The sequence below is a fragment of the Schistocerca piceifrons genome, chromosome 7 (genome assembly GCF_021461385.2).
Source record: "Schistocerca piceifrons isolate TAMUIC-IGC-003096 chromosome 7, iqSchPice1.1, whole genome shotgun sequence".
In the NCBI taxonomy this organism is placed as follows: domain Eukaryota; kingdom Metazoa; phylum Arthropoda; class Insecta; order Orthoptera; family Acrididae; genus Schistocerca; species Schistocerca piceifrons.
Window position 1 is genome coordinate 451,566,423 of NC_060144.1, and position 21,744 is coordinate 451,588,166.

At 45.5% G+C, this 21,744-nt stretch overlaps 1 protein-coding gene across 1 annotated transcript in view; it reads right to left on the reverse strand.

The window, feature by feature from the left end:
• The window catches only part of LOC124709009 (A disintegrin and metalloproteinase with thrombospondin motifs 7-like), a 552,648-nt gene that overhangs the window by 521,300 nt on the left and 9,604 nt on the right, over positions 1-21,744 (reverse strand). Inside the window, exon 2 of the mRNA XM_047240641.1 lies at positions 14,921-15,136. Within this exon, the coding sequence (XP_047096597.1) occupies positions 14,921-15,136 (216 nt within the window). The remainder of the gene's footprint in view (positions 1-14,920; positions 15,137-21,744) is intronic.

Sequence of the window (21,744 nt, forward strand, 5' to 3'; positions counted from 1 at the left end):
GGGGAAGGCTAGCCAAAGACTGCGTTTTATTGGCAGGACACTTAGGAAATGTAACAGACCTACTAAGGAGACTTCCTACACTACGCTTGTCCGTCCTCTTTTAGAATACTGCCGCCCGGTGTAGGATCCTTACCACACAGGACTGACGGAGTACATCGAAAAAGTTCAAAGAAAGGCAGCACGTTTTGCATTAGAGTGAAATATGGAAGATAGTGTCACAGAAATGATACAGGATTTGGGCTGGAAATCATAAAAAGAAAGGCGTTTTTAGTTGCGACGGAATCTTCTCACGAAATTGCATGCAATCACCAACTTTCTCCTCTGAATGCGAAAATATTTTGTTGACACCGATCTACATAGGGAGGAACGATCACCACGATAAAATAAGGGAAATCAGAGCTGATAAGGAAAGATATAGGTGTTCATTCTTTACGCACGCTATACGAGATTGGAATAATAGAGAATTGTGAAGGTGGTTTGATGAACTCTCTATCAGGCACTTAAATGTGATTTGCAGAGTATCTATGTAGATGTAGATGTAGATGCATTTGAAGGTGAGGAGCGCTGCAACAATCCATGCTGGCAGGGGCGGCTCCTGCATATGTTTGCAGGTTTGCACTACCCACAGAAATAATTAAGTTGAATTGTGTTTACTTTTTGAGCTTCCAACACAAGTGCAGTAGTAGTGCTCCAGTTCCCCTCTGTTGGACTGTCCTGGCTCTGGCTGCAAGTGCCGAACAGCGCTGAATGGGACGTAAAAGTGTTGACGGCGCCTTGGGGTTGCTCCGCGCCTGCAAACGCGGACTAGGGCGTGTCAGGGGTGGTGTGGAGTGCGAAGGAAATGCCTGGCAGCACTGTTCTGTATACGCGCCTTGTGTTTATAAACCCCTCATCCAAGCCTACCTGCCAGCCGAAGAAACAGGGTCCTAACTCTTCCGAAACTGTCAGATATTCGAAAAAAGCTGGATTCTCGCACTTACCAGTTACGTGCAGTTGCGAACGAAATCACTATTTATTGTGCACTGTGTTCGTTCTTTCAGCATATGCTCAATTAACAAGGGAATATGTGAAATAATGAATGAAATAATTTCCTTGTTCTCTGAATCCAATTTACGCAAGTCTGAAGAAAAATTAGAAATCAAGAGTTTGGGTAGGCCGACTCCTACTTTGACAATATCGCAGACAGTTTAAACAAAAATTCATCAGTTCAATAGAGAATTTAACTCTGAACTGTACAACATCCACCAATAGCTATGGGGCTGTGATTTCAAAAATGTCTTATTTTCTTTTCCTTGCGTATTATTTTGAGGAGAGTATTTGTGTACTAAACATGGAGTTTGTGACATTCAACAACTCCCTGACAAAATTAGGGAACAGGAACTTCCTTCAGTCCATATGAATAACGTTTTGAATTTGGCAAGTCCAGGCATTGTAAATATACCTTCCCAATTAAACAGTAGGTACACAAGATACGTGACAGCAGACAAACAAAATGTTACCGACAGTAGGAACATACCGAATCTAATTATTAACTGTTTACCTTTCTGTGGTGCATTGCAACTTGCCCTCAGAGAACATAATGACATTGAATTTTTTTCAAATCGTGGTGTTCATCGTGCCTTGATTAATTTTACTGCAGAATTAGACCCTGTAAAATCGCATTTAGAGAAAGCAACATTATTCAAAGTGCTGTTAAAACTATACAGGATGAACTCCTCCAGCGCATGATTCAAGTCTGCCAACGGGAAATTAGAAAGAAAATTAACGATGGGGAGATTTTGGCATGAACGAAACCAATGATGTACCCTGCGTTTTGCAGATGGAAGATCAGTTGAAAGATTTTGGAACTCTATAGTACCAGAAAAGCAATGTTAATCACAAAACAGATAAATCACCACTTGGAGAATTGTCCATACAAACTAATAGCACAAACATAATGGAGGGGGCAGCAGTCGTGAACTGCTCATCACGTGGGGCGTACTTAGCTGTTACGCAAAAGTTTTCCAATCTTCAGAAATTCATTCCTAGTGCACCAGCTGATTCTCATTATGACTTAAAGTCGCTACGATTAATAAAACTGTGCGAATATTTTTCACTAAAATTCAGGAACTTTGCGGCTTATTTTCAGCATTTCCACAAAGAAAAGCAATTCTCGACGAAATAGTACGAAAACGGCTGCCACGTTCAGTGCCTACTCGATGAAATTTTCAGTCTGGCAGTGCCAATACTGTTTTCTAATATGGGGAAGATATTATCAAGTGCATAGATAATATGAGCAAGGGGAAAAAACAGTGTAATGAAAACACTATCCTACAAGACTATGACTTAGTAACGATTTTAAAGGACGAAAGGTTCGTTTTATTCTTCTCGTTTTCCATAAAATTATGACTCACGTATTTTGTACAACCAGCTACAGAAAAGGGATATTGATCCAACTTATGGCCGAGATCTGGTGACAGCTTTTGAGTGTGCAGTTTCAAAAATTACAGAATGAGTGAATGAAAATTCCAACATATTTGCACACATATCACTGAAGCTGTAGCAGTTATGTGCAGTCTACAGCAGCAAGCGAAGAAAGTATCTTATATTATTAGTTATGAGGTGAAACAAAGATTCAAGTCCACTGGCCACCCAGTTGCAGCCTCTTTCTCCATCAGAGAAATTCACCGTTTACTCTTCCAGTTTCCCAGAAATTGCTTTCAGAGCTATAACTGAATGCTATTCTTTTCTGGAAGCAAAGAAACTTCGAACGGAACTGTCTGTTATTTGTGATGGAGAGGATTCAAAAGTATTTGTGGATCTTTGAGCTTGCAAGATTATGAAATAGATAATAATCGTTGTGATACATTGAGCAAAACTGTGAAACTATTGAAACCGTTAGTTACAATTCCAATGACCACATCAAAACAGAACCTTGTTTTTCATAACTGAAACGTGTCAGAACATTATTACGGACCAAGAATGACTATCAGCACTCGCAATGTCTTCTGTCAAAGTGATTAAAATATTTATAAACATGAAGGAAAGAAGAATGAAGTTTCTGCACAAGTGATCACTATTACATCAAAATACAGACGTACAATCGAACGACGTTAACATCGGTCTTGCTGGAAAAGGCTAGTAAGGTAGACCTACTCCTTTTTGCCTACATACAGTTGCAATCCTTCATAATTTGTTTTATTCTGCAAACATATAATTTGTTCTGCCTACACATTTTGGAGTTATTAGGAGTAAATGCAGCAGTGACATGAACGAGCGATCAATTTATGCCATGCATTACAAAAACATGAGAAGTACGCTGATTCTCTCCCCTTCGTCAACGTAAGTGCACCACCATCCTTTTTTTTTTTTTTTTTTTTTTTTTTTTTTTTTTTTTTTTTTTCAATGACCGCCACTGCACGTTGTGCTGCTGGAAGTGCACGGCGACATCATATTATACAGTGGTTAAGTAGTCCAGATTGTTCCAGTGTTGTTAAAGCAGACTGAATGAGATGGCAGACCATTTCTCTATTAAGACCCCGGAAACGAAAGGGAAGTGGAAGCGTCGGCGTTCGAAGATAGCTGTATCATAATTGACGAGGTAATGAAAAATGATAAATCAGTCACGGATCAATTTTCAACGTCTTGTACTACATTTTGAACATGACGGGATGTTCACCTGTCTAAATATCGCTGGTTGTCATGTAAGCTACTCGGCTGCATTTCCGGAAGTTATTTGGAGTTGACAAAAGTTGCCGGCCACCGGATTCCGCATCTATTCATACCCATTCGAAAAGCCTTCTCCATCCCCCCCCACCCCAAACCGAGGCAGTAGCGGAAATATTGAAGCTTTGTCAGGCCCCTCTAGCTAACTTCTTTGGCTTTCTAAGCACCAAGGCCCTCTAGAAATATGTGCAAAACAAGCGGTGGAAACATGTGGATTCACCACCATCAAACAGGCAAGGACCCAAACATGAGTGTTTTTGGGACTGTCACAGGTTGATGCTAACAGAGTATACTCCTAAGGAGCAAACTATCACAGAAACATACTAACGAATTCTAACGAATTTCCGGTATGCTGTGAACACGAAACATTGCAGGAAGCTGACTAAGCGGTTAATTTTGCTCCACGACAACGTCGTAGGGATTCTGCACAGGACGCTATCACGTGTTCTCATGCATTCAGTGCTTTCTTTTTCTTTGCTCGAATGAAGAAACCATTGCGTGGAAGGAATTACCAGAATGATTATGAGGCGTTCTTTTAGGGTGAACGTTTTCTGAGCAGACAGAATGCAGGCTTCTTTTAACAAAGTATCTACCAAGTTGTTAGGAAAAATGTGTCGCGTTGTAGGACAAATATGTAGAGAAATATCAACAACGTCACTAAGTTTCATGACCGTAGGTTGATTTTTTTCGACATGACAATTAAAAATTTGTGGCTACCCTTCGTACTGTGGAGAAGTAAAGTCCGCATATTCTTCAAGTATCGCAGTACTCCAGTTGAAAAAATATACAACACACTTGCGCAGTGGCCGTTAGCGAAAATTGACCGGAGTGTTATAACTTGTTCCTGAGCGAGAGCTTCCTCCTTTTGGGTCGACCGAAGCCGGTAAATGACGGTCGTCTCCGTACCATGAGTGGTTTATTTACGACCGCTGCCAACTTTGGTGAACTGAAAATACTCTACCTCCGAGTAGCATAGCCACTACGAAGTGATTCTCGCGCCGTGCAACGCTGAACCAGTGAGCACATATGTAGTGCCAGCACTGAGTAACGAAAGCGCAGATTGTTCTCCTCCCACAAGCACTCTCATTGGGCCTTGTGTTGGGTCTTGGTAGACGGAGTTTGCTTTCTCCCACAACAGGCGACAGGGGACATGCCGTGGCGACGCCGTCCGTCTGTTCATAATAATTTGGATTGAACAGGAAGTACGTTGAAGTGAGCACAAGCTCAAAGAATCTCGTCAGGTGTGTGTCGAACACAGGATACGAGAGTGAGGAGCTGGGAGCTGCTATCACACGAACACCGCCACCTATCGCGACGAGAGTATGGGTAACAGTGGGAGTGGTGAAGGAGGAAATGGCCAGCAAACAAAGGGCGCCGACAGGAGCGGAGCGCCAATGTCTGAGGACAACTCTACATCTTCCGAGGGAATACTCCACTCGTCTACTAGACGAAGACACAGACATTCCGATTCTGCAGGGCAGATTCAGGATCAGCGCAAGGTCGTTCTACGAGAAACCAGGCCAATCCCGCAAGCGGCTCTTCCGCGAATTGGGCCATGAACCACATAATAGGCCAACGTGTGCTGCGAGAATTATTTTCTCGCTGTTGATACAGGAAATCATCACCACGTCATCCAAGGTAAGGTTTTTGTTTTCTTCCCCTCAGGAAGACCAGGAACAGCGTTTTCATGCTTACACTGCTCAACATGCCGAGCGAGGAGAGCTCACCAAAGAAGTAACATCGACAGGAGGAGTAGTAGTCATCCAGCTCCAGCAGCAGTACAGTGCAGACCTATAGGCTCTTCACTAGCAACTGACACGAGGCTTCTAAAAGAGCAAACTCTGTTGTACTTTCGAAGCAAATTATCGTGTTTTCGAAACTTCAATACGACAGACCTGCCGGCCGGCCAGAGGGGATCGCTACTGCGAGGCGAAGGGTGTGGCGGATCGCTGTCCGACAGAGACTTCTCTGTCTGTAGTCCCACCCAGCCCTCACCAACGATGGGCTCGGATTCTCAGACTACGTTCGCAACCAAGACTGCCAACGCAAGATGCTGTTACAGGATCGACTTGGAGAGAAGAAAGAAGTGCTTGATGGCAGATGCCCTCACCACTGCTCGCCGGAAGCTTCGAGCAGATTTTGGTTCGAACAGTGGACATGTCCTTGCCTGTTCTGCGCTCGTCACCTGCGAGATTGTACTCAATCCGTGAGGAGGAGCACATTTGCAGACGAGATGTTCATCGCTCAACGCCCTATTGCGACCACCAAGCAGCTCTACCTCGATGAAAGCAATAAGGCAGTCATCGTGATCGTGGAGCAGATTGCTGGCTTCCCAGCAAACACCATGGCCACAAGTCAGACCACAGGCAGCACGTCCGACATAGCAATGTCGCAATGCTGGACATGACAGGGGTAAAGAAGACCCGTCATCACAAGGCCATAGACGTAACACAAACCTCTCAGAAGGCCCTGCTATTACTGTTGAGGATTCCTCGAACCAGGCCAGCTTAAGCAGGCCGCAGCAGAAGAGGAAGCCACTGGATGACGATTTAGTTGTCCCCAGGTGAAAAGACAGGGTCAAGGCCAAAGTGATCGAGCGGATACAACCAAACCCACTCGCAACCACAAACTGCTGCTCAGGCATTCCAGAAGCAGTCGCAGAGGACGATATCACGCCGCCACAGGAGAGGATGTTCCCTGTAAGGGCAGCGGCGTCATGTCGTCCTCTGCGACTGCTTCTGGAATGCCATCGTCATCCAGTGGACAGATCCTTACGAGGTCCTCCAACAGATGATTAGAAATATCGTCACCTCCGCATCCATCTGAGCTGCCAGGAACGACCTGCGCAAGGAACGAGTAGCGACAACCAGCAATAACCAGAAAGTGATGGAGTTCATGGAGAAGGAGAGGCTGTGTTGCTACATGCACAATGCCAAACCCCTTATGCAGCTGAAGGAGGTTTTCCATTGTCTTCCACTGAAGATAGATCCGCAGCACCTGGAGGAGCACCTCGCAGCCTTCAAGCTCGCTGCCCAGTCTGGGGGCATCATCAGGTCGCTCAGAACGCGCAGGAAGGGTCCCTTGTTCCTGATCGTCCTGATCGATAATACAGTAAACCGAAAGGTTTTCCAGCTACAGAAGATAGCTGACATCAGGGTGACAGTGGAACCTCTCCGCAAAAGGGGCAGGACGCCATAGGACTACTCTTGTCAAGTTATGGACCACATAGCACGCTACTGCTCCATGCCAGTGCAGTGCGTGAAATGTGCTTGACTCTAGCACAGCAAAGAGTTCTCCAGGAAGAAATAATAACCCTGCAGTGGTGCAACTGCAACGATTCACATCTGGCTAGTTACAGAGACTACAAAGCGTTCAAGAGACGCAAAGCATTAAAAAAAGAGTTCAACCAGGCACCAGTTTCGCTGACATCGTCAGGAGGAAGGCACCAGCTCACACCCAACATCCGAAGAGCAGCAGCAGCAGCAACAGCAGCCGTCATTCGCGACTGTACCCCCAGCCACACCATAGGCCGCAGCATGCGGGCGCGGATGTCGTTCTGAACATCCTAGCCACCGAATGCTGCCATAGCTCGTGGAGCGTGTCACCCAACAGCCAGCAGCAGCCGCCCAGTCGAAACCCCAGAATTGCAGGTAGCCACTATGGCCGCCGCTGCCATGGGGAAAACGCGAATGAGCTCAAATCGCTTTTGCGATCATTGAATCAACTCATACATCAACTTCTAGTCCAACAAACTGAGGCATCAACTTCTGGTCCTCATCGACACAAACATGGCAGCACTCCAGGCCAGTGCTGCAAGTAACTAGACACACCATGGATAACAGTGACGTACATGATGTAACTGCCTGGACATATAATGCATTTAATGCAAATTTTTGGCTGCAGCAATGCGAATTTCATCAATCCATAGGGGTAGTGGCTGTTGACAACTGTCTCGTACAGGAAGCCTTCTTCAAACCTGAAATCAACTATACTTGCTACCACACTGACATGTCGATGATGATAAGTAACAGGGCCATCTATGTCAAAAAGTCACTGCGGCATCACCAAGTCATACTCTCAGAGGTTTCTACGCTAGAAGCCATAGGGGTGATTGTCAACACTACTACCAGAAAGACGTCTTTTTCATGAACTATCGACAGCTGAAGGGACTTCCCCAGGAAGTGGACTTCGACACTCTGCTGTTTACGGAGTGGCGACTTCCTACTGCCGACGATTTCAACGCAAAGAACACGGAATTCTAGCCTGACCTACGCCAATAGGGGTCGTCTATCTCGCGCTGCACACTGGAACGACGCCATAAAAAAATGGTTCAAATGGCTCTGAACACTACGGGACTTAACTTCTGAGGTCATCAGTCCCCTAGAACTTAGAACTACTTAAACCTAACTAACCTAAGGACGTCACACACATCCATGCCCGAGGCAGGATTCGAACCTGCGACCGTAGCGGTCGCGCGGTTCCAGACTGTAGAGCCTAGAATCGCTCGGCCACTTTGGCCGGCCGACGCCATAACACTGGGTTCTTTTGACCTTACCATCTTCCCTAACAACAGAGATCTGGCGGACGTGTTCGACGTCGCCCACCTGAATGGTATACGTAAATCCATGATCTCCAAATGAAAAGTCCTGTCTTTCAACCACGTCCCTGTGATCTTCGACATGGACCTGATAGAGGACCTATTGGGCGAAGCACCTTACCCAGAGGAAATGATGGCTGACGTAGTGCTGGCTTTTTGAACCACAGAAAACTACGAGCAGCAGACGAAGCCACTCCGAGGTGACCACAACGACCACGAGGCTCCTCACGCCTTCTCACGTCCCCCGTACTGGTGGCAATCCCCCAGAGAAACCGGCTGTTCCGTGAGTGGCAGCTCAACCTCCAACCAGACACGCAATTCCGTATCAGCTACATGATGCGGCTGATTAAAGTAGCTGTAGAGGAGCACAGGAAACGGGACTAGGCAGACCTCGTGTCCGCGGTAAACGCTGACGACGGCAGCCCGTGGAGGGTCCTTAAAAGGTTCCTCTGCGGCCGTTAAGGCATTCCGCCGCTGCAGGTCGGCGATGACTTCGTCTGTGAGCCAGCTGCCAAGGCCGGCGTGCTGCCAGACGCGTTAGAAAACAGCTTTACGCCAGTGGTCCACATCGTCGACGAGAACCACAGCCACCAGGTTGAAGAGCAACTGTTCACCTTCCTGGGCAAGAAAAGATGTCATACAGCCGATCACAGAGAAAAAACTCGCAGCTCTACTCCAGTCTCTGAACCCCAGGAGGGTAGGAGGCAGCGATAACGTCAACCACGTGCTGTTTAATGTTTAATGTGTGTGAAATCTTATGGGACTTAACTGCTAAGGTCATCAGTCCCTAAGCTTACACACTACTTCACCTAAATTATTCTAAGGACAAACACACACACACCCATGCCCCAGGGAGGATTCGAACCTCCGCCGGGACCAGCCGCACAGACCATGACTGTAGCGCCTAGACCGCTCGGCTTATCCCGCGCGGCTCAACCACATGCTGAAAAGAACTATCCACTGGGGATTCATCGGCCATTAGCCGATATCTTCAATCGGTTACTTCGGGCGGGAATCTACCACTCCTCATGGAAACACGCGGAAATGGTGCCTATCCCAAAAATTGGAGCCAATGCCAGGCAGCCAGCTACTGGGCCATCAATCTGCTCCTATCCTTCTCGAAAGTTTTCGAGAGGCTGTACGCTAGGAGGCTGATGTTGCACGCCACGCAAGGGAGTGTCATACCAGTCGATCATTTTGAGTCTCTGAGTGACCATTCCACCTCTCACCAGCTGATGAGACTGGTCAAACCGGCAATGAGGGTGCTGGAAGCAAGGGAGCACCTCGAGGTAGTGTTTCTAGACGTCTCCAAGATCTTCGACTCCTTGTAAAACGGCGGCCACGTGTACACAAACTTTGTGCACGTGATGTCGACATCGCACGTGATCCATCTTTGGTCCTATCTTGCTGGGAGAACCTTCCATGTGAGGGCAGACGATAAGTCATCCAGTGACTGGCAGATAGGTGCAGGGGTCGGTGCTCGGATCCTTGCTGCAATTCCTGTGGACTGCCGACGCTCCAAGTGTTGTACGCTTAGAGTTGACTCTGCGCCGACGATACAGCGCTGTTCACCCGCAACATAAAACGTTCAGACAATGTGATGCCGTCTACAACTCGGGTGCGACGCAATGGGAGACTGGGCGACTAAGTGGCGCTTTAAATTCAATGCTACCAAGAGACACACAGGAGTCTTCACCCAAAGGAAGCTGACGCCAGATCTGCCGCCTATAAACATCACGGGAGGCCCCATCCCATGGACAAAGACTGCGAATTATCTCGCAGTGATCCTTGACCAAAGGTTCATCTGGGCACCACATATATGTGACGTCAGAAAACAGAGCAATGCGATGTCTCCGCTCCCTGCATTCGCTCCTTAATCCACAGTCATCGCTCCCGCCGCACCATGCCATTATGCTTTACCTAACACTGGTCGCACCAGTGTTAAGAGTACGCGGCAATGACTCAAACATAGAGGCACGGCAGTGGGTGCAGAACCGAGCTCTGAGGCTCGCTCTGCGCCTCCAGAGGGTGTATTTAGCTCGTCTGCTGCATGAAGGCTCTGGAATTCCTGTTTTGCCGGACAGAATCAGGCAGAGTGCACGGCGTTCCGCATTCGGATCGTCATGGAACTAGGTCACGTGTGCCGCCGTGGTGGTTAAAGCATACAGTGCATGGCAATATGGCGCTATTCAAAACTGGCACCGAAGTAGCCCAGATGCACCAGGGGCCACATATTACGAGGGTGAACGACGGCTGCGGAGAGTGCACGGACGAACAGGCGTGCAACGTTTGGGCAACTGGCTGCCCAGGTGAACCAAGGGGCTACCAACAGCGTCTCCTCAACGATTGTTCAGAAAATGTTGGAGCGTATGGGCCTCTGCAGCAGGAGTCTGCTTCATGCACCCATGCTGACTCCTGTTCATGGGCGACGAATGCTGGAATTTTCACGGCAATACCTCAACTGGACGTCAACTGAGCGTCAAGTGACCTTTCAAAATGAATCACATTTAATGCTCCATCGGTGCGTAACTTCTGAAAGCAAACATTCTGTAGCAACAGTCGGAAGAGACCAGACTGGAGTGAGGAGCGTTATGGTCTGGAGGACGTTTTCGTGGAATTCCCTGATGATCTCGTCATGCTGTACGGTACAATGGAGCAACACAAGTATGAATGTATCCTTTGGGTCTGTGTCCACCCGTAAAGGCACTTCGTTTTTCCTCAGCACGTTCGCATCTACCTGCAGAACAGTGCAACGTGGCCACAGTTTGCAGTTCGAAGAACACCAGGATGAGTTTACCGTACTTCCCTAGCCACCAAGTCCCTGGGATTAAAACCCAGTCGAGACTCTGTGGAACCACCTCGACTTTCGAAAGGCGTTCAACTCAGTTCCGCACTGTCGCTTGCTCCAAAAAGTGAGCGCTTACGGCCTATCCGATGGCATATACAGTTCGATAGAGCAGTATGTCGTCCTGAATGGAGTGACTTCAACAGAAACAAGCGTAACCTCAGGTGTGCCCCAGGGCAGCGTAATAGGTCCGCTGCTTTTTACGGTTTACATAAACGATCTGGTTGATAGTATTGACAGCGGCATTAGACTGTTTGCCGATGATGCTGTAGTCTACAGGTAAGTAGTATCACATGAAAGTTGTGAACAAATCAATGAGGAATCGCAGAAAATAAATGCGTGGTGTAACGACTGGCAGTTATCTATCATTATTAGTAAGTGTAACCCACTGCGTATAACAAGACGAAAACCCCATTAATGTACGAGTACAAAATAAATGCCCAGTCTTTGGATACGGTAACGTCCGTCAAGTATCAGGGTGTGACTATTCGAAATGATCTCAAATGGAATGATCATATTACACAAGTAAGGGGTAAAGCGAACTCTAGATTGCGGTTTATTGGTAGAATCCTGAAGCGTTGCAGTCCTTCAACAAAGGAAATAGCTTACAGTCTTAGAGTATTGTTCGTCTGTATGGGACCCTTACCAGTTGGGTCTGATTCAAGAGATTGAGAAGGTCTAAAGAAGAGTGGCAATATTCGTGACTGGTACATTTAGCCATCGCGAGAACGTTACAAATCTTATAGAAAATTTGAAGTGGGACTCACTTGCAGATAGACGACGCGCTAAACAGAAGGGGCTGCTCACTGAATTCCGAAACTCGATCTTCACCGAGGATGTAGAGCATATATTATCACCACCAATTTTCAAATCGCGCAATGATCCCCATTCAAACTTAAAGGAAATTCGAGCTCGTACTGAGACGTTCAGACAGTCGTTTATCCCTCGCACGATCCGCGAGTGGAACAGGAAGAGGGGGGGGGGGGGGGGGGAGCGGGGCGGAATATGACTTTGGCGCGAATTGTGCCCTCTGCCACACACCGCTTGGTGGCTAGTGGAGTATACAGGGTGGTCCATTGATCGTGACCGGGCCAAATATCTCACGAAATAAGCGTCAAACGAAAAAACTTTAAAGAACGAAACTTGTCTAGCATGAAGGGGGAAACCAGATGGCTCTATGGTTGGCCCGCTAGATGGCGCTGCAATAGGTCAAACGGATATCAACTGCGTTTTTTAAAAATAGGAACCCCCAATTTTATTACTTATTCGTGTAGTACGTAAAGAAATATGAATGTTTTAGTTGGACCACTTTTTTCGGTTTGTGATAGATGGCGCTGTAATAGTCACAAACATATGGCTCACAATTTTAGACGAACCGTTGGTAACAGGTAGGTTTTTTATATTAAAATACAGAACATAGGTACGTTTGAACATTTTATTTCGGTTGTTCCAATGTGATACATGTACCTTTGTGAACTTATCATTTCTGAGAACGCATGCTGATAAAGCGTGATTACCTGTAAAATGCAATAAATGTCAAAATGATGTCCGTGACCTCAATGCATTTGGCAATACGTGTAATGACATTCCTCTTAACAGCGAGTAGTTCGCCTTCCGTAATGTTCGCACATGCATTGACAATGCGCTGACGCATGTCGTCAGGCGTTGTCGTTGGATCACGATAGCAAACGTCCTTCAACTTTCCCCACAGAAAGAAATCCGGGGACGTCAGATCCGGTGAACGTGCTTCGACGACCAATCCATCTGTCATGAAATATGCTATTCAACACCTCTTCAACCGCACGCGAACTGTGTGCCGGACATCCATCATGTTGGAAGTACATCGCCTTTCTGTCATGCAGTGAAACATCTTGTAGTAACATCGGTAGAACATTACGTAGGAAATCAGCATACATTGCGCTATTTAGATTGCCATCGATAAAATGTGGGCCAATTATCCTTCCTCCCACCATGCATTAACCCGCCAAGGTCGCTGATGTTCCACTTGTCGCAGCCATCGTGGATTTTCCGCTGCCGGCCGAAGTGGCCGTGCGGTTAAAGGCGCTGCAGTCTGGAACCGCAAGACCGCTACGGTCGCAGGTTCGAATCCTGCCTCGGGCGTGGATGTTTGTGATGTCCTTAGGTTAGTTAGGTTTAACTAGTTCTAAGTTCTAGGGGACTAATGACCACAGCAGTTGAGTCCCATAGTGCTCAGAGCCATTTGAACCATTTTGATTTTCCGTTTCCCAATAGTGCATATTATGCCGGTTTACGTTACCGCTGTTGATGAATGACGCTTCGTCGCTAAATAGAACGCGTGCAAAAAATCTGTCATCGTCCCGTAATTTCTCTTGTGCCAAGTGGCAGAACTGTACACGACGTTCAAAGTCGTCGCCATGCAATTCCTGGTGCATAGAAATACGGCACGGGTGCAATCGATGTTGATGTAGCATTCTCAACACCGACATTTTCGAGATTCCCGATTTTTGCGCAATTTGTCTGCTACTGATGTGCGGATTAGCCGCGACAGCAGCTAAAACAGCTACTTGGGCATCATCATTTGTTGCAGGTCGTGGCTGACGTTTCACATGTGGCTAAACACTTCCTGTTTCCTTAAATAACGTAACTATCCGGCGAGCAGTACGGGAATTGGATGATGTCGTCCAGGATACCGAGCAGCATACATAGCACACGCCCGTTGGGCATTTTGATCACAATAGCCATACATCAACACGATATCTACCTTTTCCGCGACTGGTAAACGGTCCATTTTAACACGGGTAATGTATCACGAAGCAAATACCGTCCGCACTGGCGGAATGTTACGTGATACCACGTACTTATACGTTTATGACTATTACAGCGCCATCCATCACAAACCTAAGAAAGTGGTCCAGCTAAAATATTCATATTTCTTTATGTACTAAACGAATATGTAATAAAAAATGGGGGTTCCTATTAAAAAAAACGCAGTTGATATCAGTTTGACCTATGGCAGCGCCATCTAGCGGGCCCACCATAGCGTCATCTGGTTTCCCCCTTCGAGCTAGAGGAGTTTCGTTCTTTGAAGTTTTTTCGTTTGATGCTTAAAAATGGTTCAAATGGCTCTGAGCACTATGGGACTTAACTACTGCGGTCATCAGTCCCCTAGAACTTAGAACTACTTAAACCTAACTAACCTAAGGACATCACAGACATCCATGCCCGAGGCAGGATTCGAACCTGCGACCGTAGCGGTCGCGCAGTTCCAAACTGTAGCGCCTAGAACCGCTCGGCCACTCCGGCCGGCTTTGATGCTTATTTCGTGACATATTTGGCCCGGTCACTATCAATGGACCACTATGTATATGTAGATGTAGATGTACACCGGGCTGTTCGCGCCACCGATCCTCAACCGGAAAACCTGGCGCAGCTGCCTACGGCACTGGAGTCGGTATGGCGCACACTGCTGTTGGTACTTTCCAGAACCTCAATGACTCTTCTCCTAAAACTCCGCGCTGGAAAAGGTAGCTATTAAAACTTCTGACAGATGGTCAGATTAATCAGACTGGACTGTGTAGTTGCTGCTTATGACTTACATCGTTCTTGAGAACAGTCGAAATAACTTGTGACTTCCAAAGTAAAATATATGATGTAAACCAAATGGCGTGCAGTCTAGATGTGACGGAAATCACAGCCAGATACTGATATTTGTTATCACGAAAACTGTGAGTTCTCATTCACTTAGGTGATATCTTACCCTACTCTATCCCATAGTGAGAGTGCTGGCTCACCAGGCCGTCGCAGAGTGAGAGCGCGGCGCGGGATCCGGCCATTCCTCGCACGTGCCCCGTGTAGTGGCACTGCCGGCGGCCCGCGGCCCGCAGCTGGGAAGCGTTCGGCACGGGACCGCGGCGTCGCTCCACCACCAGCGCCGGCGATGCCAGGCCCACAGACGGCTGCAGCTCCACGTGCAGCGCCGCACCGCGCCACGGCACTCTCACGTGTACCTTCGCACGACGAGCACCTGCTGCTTACTGCGTCTTCACTTGCTAGCTGGCAGACCGGGAAGCAACGTTAAGGGGAGGTTTACTATCTTTTGGTTCAAAAAATCGATTTTTAATTCCATTTTTGGATCCATAAAAGTGTTTAGAATCCACCCCTGAAACTGTTTTTCCGAATACGGAACGGAAATGTTTGTTATTCGCGGCTGAACAAAAAAATCCACCTGCCTGAAATCGGTCTTTTTCACGCACCAGTTTTTTTCTTTCGGAGGACGAATTGTTGTACCGGTACTTGGGAGGAAACACACAAAATTCAAATTAGAGTTAGAACGCGTGTGTTTGGAAGTTAGCCCCCAAGCATTTGCATTCTGGTGCGAAGACTGTGGAGACTGAGACTTTACTGGCAGTGAACAGCTTCAACGAAGGGCATTCAGCGATTGTGAAGCCCATGACAACAATGGACGGCACCCTGGGACTTTATTCGACGCAGTTCGCCACGCATTCGGACGACCACACGATTCAAGCGACCGAAAACCGCTTGTCACCGACCGTACGAGCGGCTCTGGAGCAGCGCAGGATGGCCCAGATCGAGCAGAACGCCCTCTATGAGGAAGAGGAAGGACTAGTTTATGGACTTGGAAAAGCAGATTGAACTTGCGTTGCATAATATTGCATTTATATGTAGTCAAAACTTCAAACGCGTTTTTCTAGAAATGACTTTTTTTTTTATCGCGCGGTAAGGTAACTTCAGATCTACTGAACGGATTGGTATGTTTATTTGTTTCCGAAGACGCTAACTAAATTGTCTAGGAGTTGTACCACTTTTATTACGATCCATCAACTATAAATATTTTTACTTGGGCGACGAAGTCGAAAAGTCGATGAAAAAACCCATTTTTTTTTAAATGGCCGCCATTTTGTTTCCTATGGTCCAAATAACCTAAGTGAGGTACAACTTCTAAAGAATCTTATATACTTCGCTAATGTCAACTCAATTTTGATTTCAGACGAGCCGGCTGACCTGTGACATACCGCGCATCGAAATTTTGTTTCGTTCCGACAGCATTTCGCCTCTGCTCTTCGACATTTCCGGTCGAAAAATTCCAGTTTGTAGAGGAAATATCAATAAACATTTTGACCAAATTTGACATTGATATCTATAACACATCTCGAGAAGAAAATTCTCAAAGAACATGCTGTTTTCGGGCCAAAGTTAGTAAACCTTCCCTTAATAAACTAACACTGCCAGGACTGATGATCATACCGAGACATTGCTCGGTTATAGAATACGTATTCTGCAGCTAACTCATAATCTTGAAACTTTCCAGGAGATTGAAGCCGTGTGCCGGTCCGAAACAGAAATCTGAGACATTTATTTGCCTTTCGTGAGCAACTGCTGCACTAACTGAGTTACCCAAGCACAACTCACGACCCGTCTTCGCAGCTTTACTTCCACTAGTACCTCATCTCCTATCTTCCAAACTTCACAGTTCTCCTGCGAAACTTACAGAACTAGCATTCCTGGAAGAAAGGATATTGCGGAGACATGGCTTAGCCACAGCCTATTGGATGAAATTTTCACTCTGCAATGGAGTGTGCGCTGATATGAAACTTCATGGTAAATTAAAATTGTGTTACGGACCGAGGCTCAAATTTGGGAGCTTTGCAAGAGAACTTCTGTGAAGCTTGGAAGGTAGGAGACGAAGTACTGGCGGAAGTAAAGCTATGAGGAGGGATCGAGGGGTCACACTTGGATAGCTCAGTTGGCAGAGCACTTGCTTGTGAGTGGCAAAGGAGCTTGAGTCTGGGTCCGACGCACAGTTTTAATCTGGTAGGAAGTTTCTTATCAGTGCACACCCCTGCTGCAGAGTGAAAATTTAATCCTGGATATTCAATCCTGTTTCCACTTGGATATAAGTTTATAATTACTTTAGGATCATGTAGACATATTTTTGGCTTGCAATTCATTATTTTACGGAAGTTTACATTCGTAGAAACATTTAGAAGAATCGGCGTGCCATCAGTTCCTGAAATCGCCTTTGTAAACTGTTTACCCTTGAAATGACAGCTGAGTAATATCCAGCCTTAAATCAAGATTCACGATAAACGTTTCCAAGATAATCGGATTTGCGGCTAAAAGTAAAATTAAAGTCTTTTGAAACCAATTGTTACATTACGTAATGGATGAAATTTCGTACAGAAAAACATATTCCATTTCGTTTAACCTATATGGTTAGTGTTTTCTTTTTTTGTAAAACATATTTTAAATATGAACTTATGTAAAAGTATGATTTTTAATTGTAGGTTTAATCATGTTTAAGAACTAAAAATATATGAAAAACATTTCATTTATTGGATGTTATAAATAAGGCAGTGGCAGAGGTCGCCACAACTCGATTTTAGTGCAGATTTAGTGAGCTGCAGTGTGAGTCTTGTTCCAGCCTTTATACTGCGGCAGTGTCAACTATGTAGTAAAGTTTGTAAAACGTTATATGTTATGTTGCTGGAGAAGTAGTAAAAAAAAAAAAAATTAAAATGAAAATATTCGAAGGGTTATTGCACCTCATTACAAAAGGATCACCCAAGCAAAGTTCAACTACAATCCCGAAAATAGGCATTCATTCATCGATTTACTGAATTAGTTGTGCATTCGATTCAATGTTTTTGGCTTCTTCTCGATGATATACATTTGAAATGTGTTAAACTACACATCATCTGCACTATTTTTTATACACTGACAGAAATATAAATGATTTTACGCATACTAATGAATGGTTAATTCTCATGCTCACTGCCCCCCTGCGTACAGAATAACATTAACACTACAACGGATTCTTTCACTATAGATTTGGAGCAGGTTGGCACGAAAGACACGGAGCGAAAGGCAAAAAGTGAACTACTAGTCATACGGAAACCAGACTGCAGCTATAGTACTCGAAGCGCGTGCAAAGAAAGCATTATTTCAGTAGGGAGTGAGACAGATATGTAGTCTATTTCAGATGTTATCCAATCTATAAGTAGTGGAATTTACATGGATACCAAAAAGATACTTGAACAGACAATTAAAATTCAGCGAGAAGAAATTAAAACTGTTAGGCGATTTCCTTTTGTATTCTTACATCAAAGTCACAAAACCAATTCAGAATGAAGTAAACGGTGCCAGGGGTCATCATCAGACTGTCAGATCAATAAATCAAGCAATCTCCATTGATAATATGTCAATTATTTCCCCTTTGCCGTTTGCTGATAATATTTCAATTCTGTCACAGAAGCCAAAGGACCTGGAAGATAACGAAATGGGCTGTGTCTTGAAAAGAGGCTGAAGGTGGACTTAAACCTCAGTAAAGTAAAAGGTAATGCAAAAAAGTTGCTTTAATTCAAGCTGTGGTGAGAGAATGAATTAGATTAAAAAGTTTGACAGCAAAAGTAACAGATAAGGTTTGTTATTCGGGCAGCAACGTAAGTGACGAACTATAGACGATATACCAAACGGACTAACAAGAAAAGCGTTTCTGAAAAACAAAAATTCACCAATGTGGAATATAAGTTTAAGTAGCCGGGAGCCTTTTCTCGTAGGTACTTGTTTCATTTTATTTCTTTATTTTATTTACACGTCTAGTTCCGTAGGACCAAATTGCGGAGCCACTCTTCATAGCCACGGAACAAGTCAGTACATGAAATTAACATAAGAAAAGTTTGTAACAGATAAAATAAAATTTACATGAATCTTATACAGACGACAAGCTGCTGAGTATGTATTAGAAGAGTCAACCGTATAAAACAGGAATTACCTTAATTTGTTTTTTCAGAAATTCCCCTATACAATAGGAATGAGCCATGAGGAAATTCTTCAGTTTAGACATGAAACTACGGTTTAGTATTAAATGAGTGAAAGTAGTTAATTCTTGGAAATAAGTTAATACTGTTAACAAGAAATGACATTAAAGGAAATACATATTGGGTGCCCAATTCCAGAAATCCCAGACTCCAGAACAGGGATCAGCAAGAGGTTTGTTAACTTACCACACATATTGCTCGAACTGCCTGTTTCTGAGCCAGAAGTACCCTTTGTGAACTGGAAGAGTTACCCCTGAATATAACACTTACATCATAAGCGAATGACAGTAAGGGAAGGAGACTAATTTTCGTGTCGGACTGCCACCTATCGCAGATACTGTTAGAATGGTAAATATAGCAGCATTCAGGTCTTGAGCAGGATCCTGAACACGGGACTGCCATCTGTCTGAACACGTGCGAATCTGGATTGTTCAGAGTCACTAATCATACCCTCATTCATTGTGATTCAAAAGGTGTGTTCTTAGCCGGACTGTGCATTAGGAATTGTAAAAACTGAGTCTTACACTGATTTAGCAACATTATATGTTTTACAAGCCATGAACACGAAAGTGAAACGCATACAATAAACAGTTCAGACGACAAGAGAATAGAGACTTTTGAATTGTGGTGCTATAGAATAATGCTGCAGGTTGGGTGGGTGACATGGCGTATTATCATCCATTAAAATTCCATCGTTATTTGGGAACATGAAGTCCATGAATGACTGCAAATAGTTTCCAAGGAGGCCAACATAAACATTTCCAATCAATGATCGATTCATTTGGACCAAAAGGACTCAGTCCTTTTCAGGCAAACACAGGCCACAAGGTTATGGAGCCAGCACCACCTTGCTCAGTGCTCTTGTTGGCAACTTGGATCCACGGCTTTATGCGGTCTGTCCCAGACTCGAACCCTGCAATCAGCTTTCACCAACTGAAATCGGGACTCATCTGACGAGGCCGCGGTTTTCTACTCATCTAGGGTCCATTGTGTGGTGTCACCGCCAGACACCACACTTGCTAGGTGGTAGCTTTAAATCGGCCGCGGTCCATTAGTACATGTCGGACCAGCGTGTCGCCACTGTCAGTGATCGCAGACCGAGCGCCACCACACGGCAGGTCTCGAGATACGGACTAGTACTCGCCCCAGTTGTACGGACGACGTAGCTAGCGACTACACTGACGAAGCCTCGCTCCTTTGCCGAGCAGATAGAATAGCCATCAGCTAAGTCCATGGCTACGACCTAGCAAGGCGCCATTAGCCTTACATAGCAATTGATACTTATCGTATAAAGCATGTCTCATCAAGAACGATGTATACAACAAGGATGGATTAAAGTTAAGTATTCCAAAAGCTACGTACTTTTCTTTATAGCATTCATTACGTATCCTGTTTCAGACCTCACGCCATCCTTCGTGTGTTTATAGCGTGCATTGCGGTCCCCTCAAATCACACTGTGTCGGCACTTCTGGCGACACATCACATTGTATTGAGCGTGATGAGACATTATGCCTGAAGTTTGGTATTCTCGCACGCTCTTGACATTAAGGATCTTGGAATATAGAATTCCCTATCTATTTCCGAAATGGAATGTCCCATGCGTCTAGCTCCAACTACTATTCCGCGTTCAAAACCTGTTAATTCCCGTCGTGCCTCCATAATCGCGTCGGAAACATTTTCACATGAATCACCTGAATACAAATGATAGCTCCGCCAATGCACTGCCATTTTATATCTTGTGTAAGCGATATGTGCTTATCACTATCCCATGACTTTTGTTCCCTGGGTGTATTATGATGCTAAATATCCAGCAACCTACCACATTATTCTCCACTGTTTTGGCTATAAAACCGTATTTTTCAATATAATCTACATTCAATGCGACAGCATTACACCACCTTACTTCCAGAGCCTGTATGCACATATCGTGCCACTCCACTTGTCGACGCCGGAGGCAACATCTTGCTGCATTAATAACCTTCCCATCATCTATGTACTGCTTCCCGATGAGTGCAGCCTTCATTGGGTCAGAGGGATGGTAGTCAGAAGGTGCGAGATCCGGGCTGTAGGGTGGACGAGGAACGAAAGACGAATGAAGCTTTGTAAGCTCCTTTCGGATGCGCAGACTTGTGTGAGGCCTTGTGTTGTCATGGAGAAGGAGAAGTTCGTTTGCATTTTTGTGGCGACGAATAACACGCTGAAGTCGTTCCTTCAGGGTCCTGAGGGTAGCACAATCCACTTCAGAGTTGATAATTGCACCATGAGGGAGGACATCAAACAGAATAACCCCTTCAGAGTTCCTGAAGACCGTCGCCGTGACTCTACCCAATGATGGTGCGTTTTTGAACATTTTATTCGGAGAAGAGATGGCATGGCGTCACTCCATAGATTGCAGTTTAATTTCCTGTTTGAAGTGGAGCTCACATTTCATCGCCTGTGACGACGTTCGACACAAAATTGTCACAGTCAGCCTTATAAAGTGCGAACAATACCGCACAGATAGTCCTTCGTTGCTTGTTATGATCTTCTGTTAGGCGGCAAGGAACCCAGCATCCACAAACCTTTGAGTGCTCCCAACTTGTTGACTAGTGTGTCGTAACTACCAATAGAGACGTCCAGTTGAGCAGTGAGGTCGTTGATGGTGATCCGTCGGTCACCTCAAATGGGAGTGTCCGCACGTTCCAACAATGCAGGAGACACAGCTGTGTGCGGTCGGCCCTCAGGTGGGAGATCGGACAGGTTTTCGCGACCATGTTGCGGTGGAAACAGACGCCTCG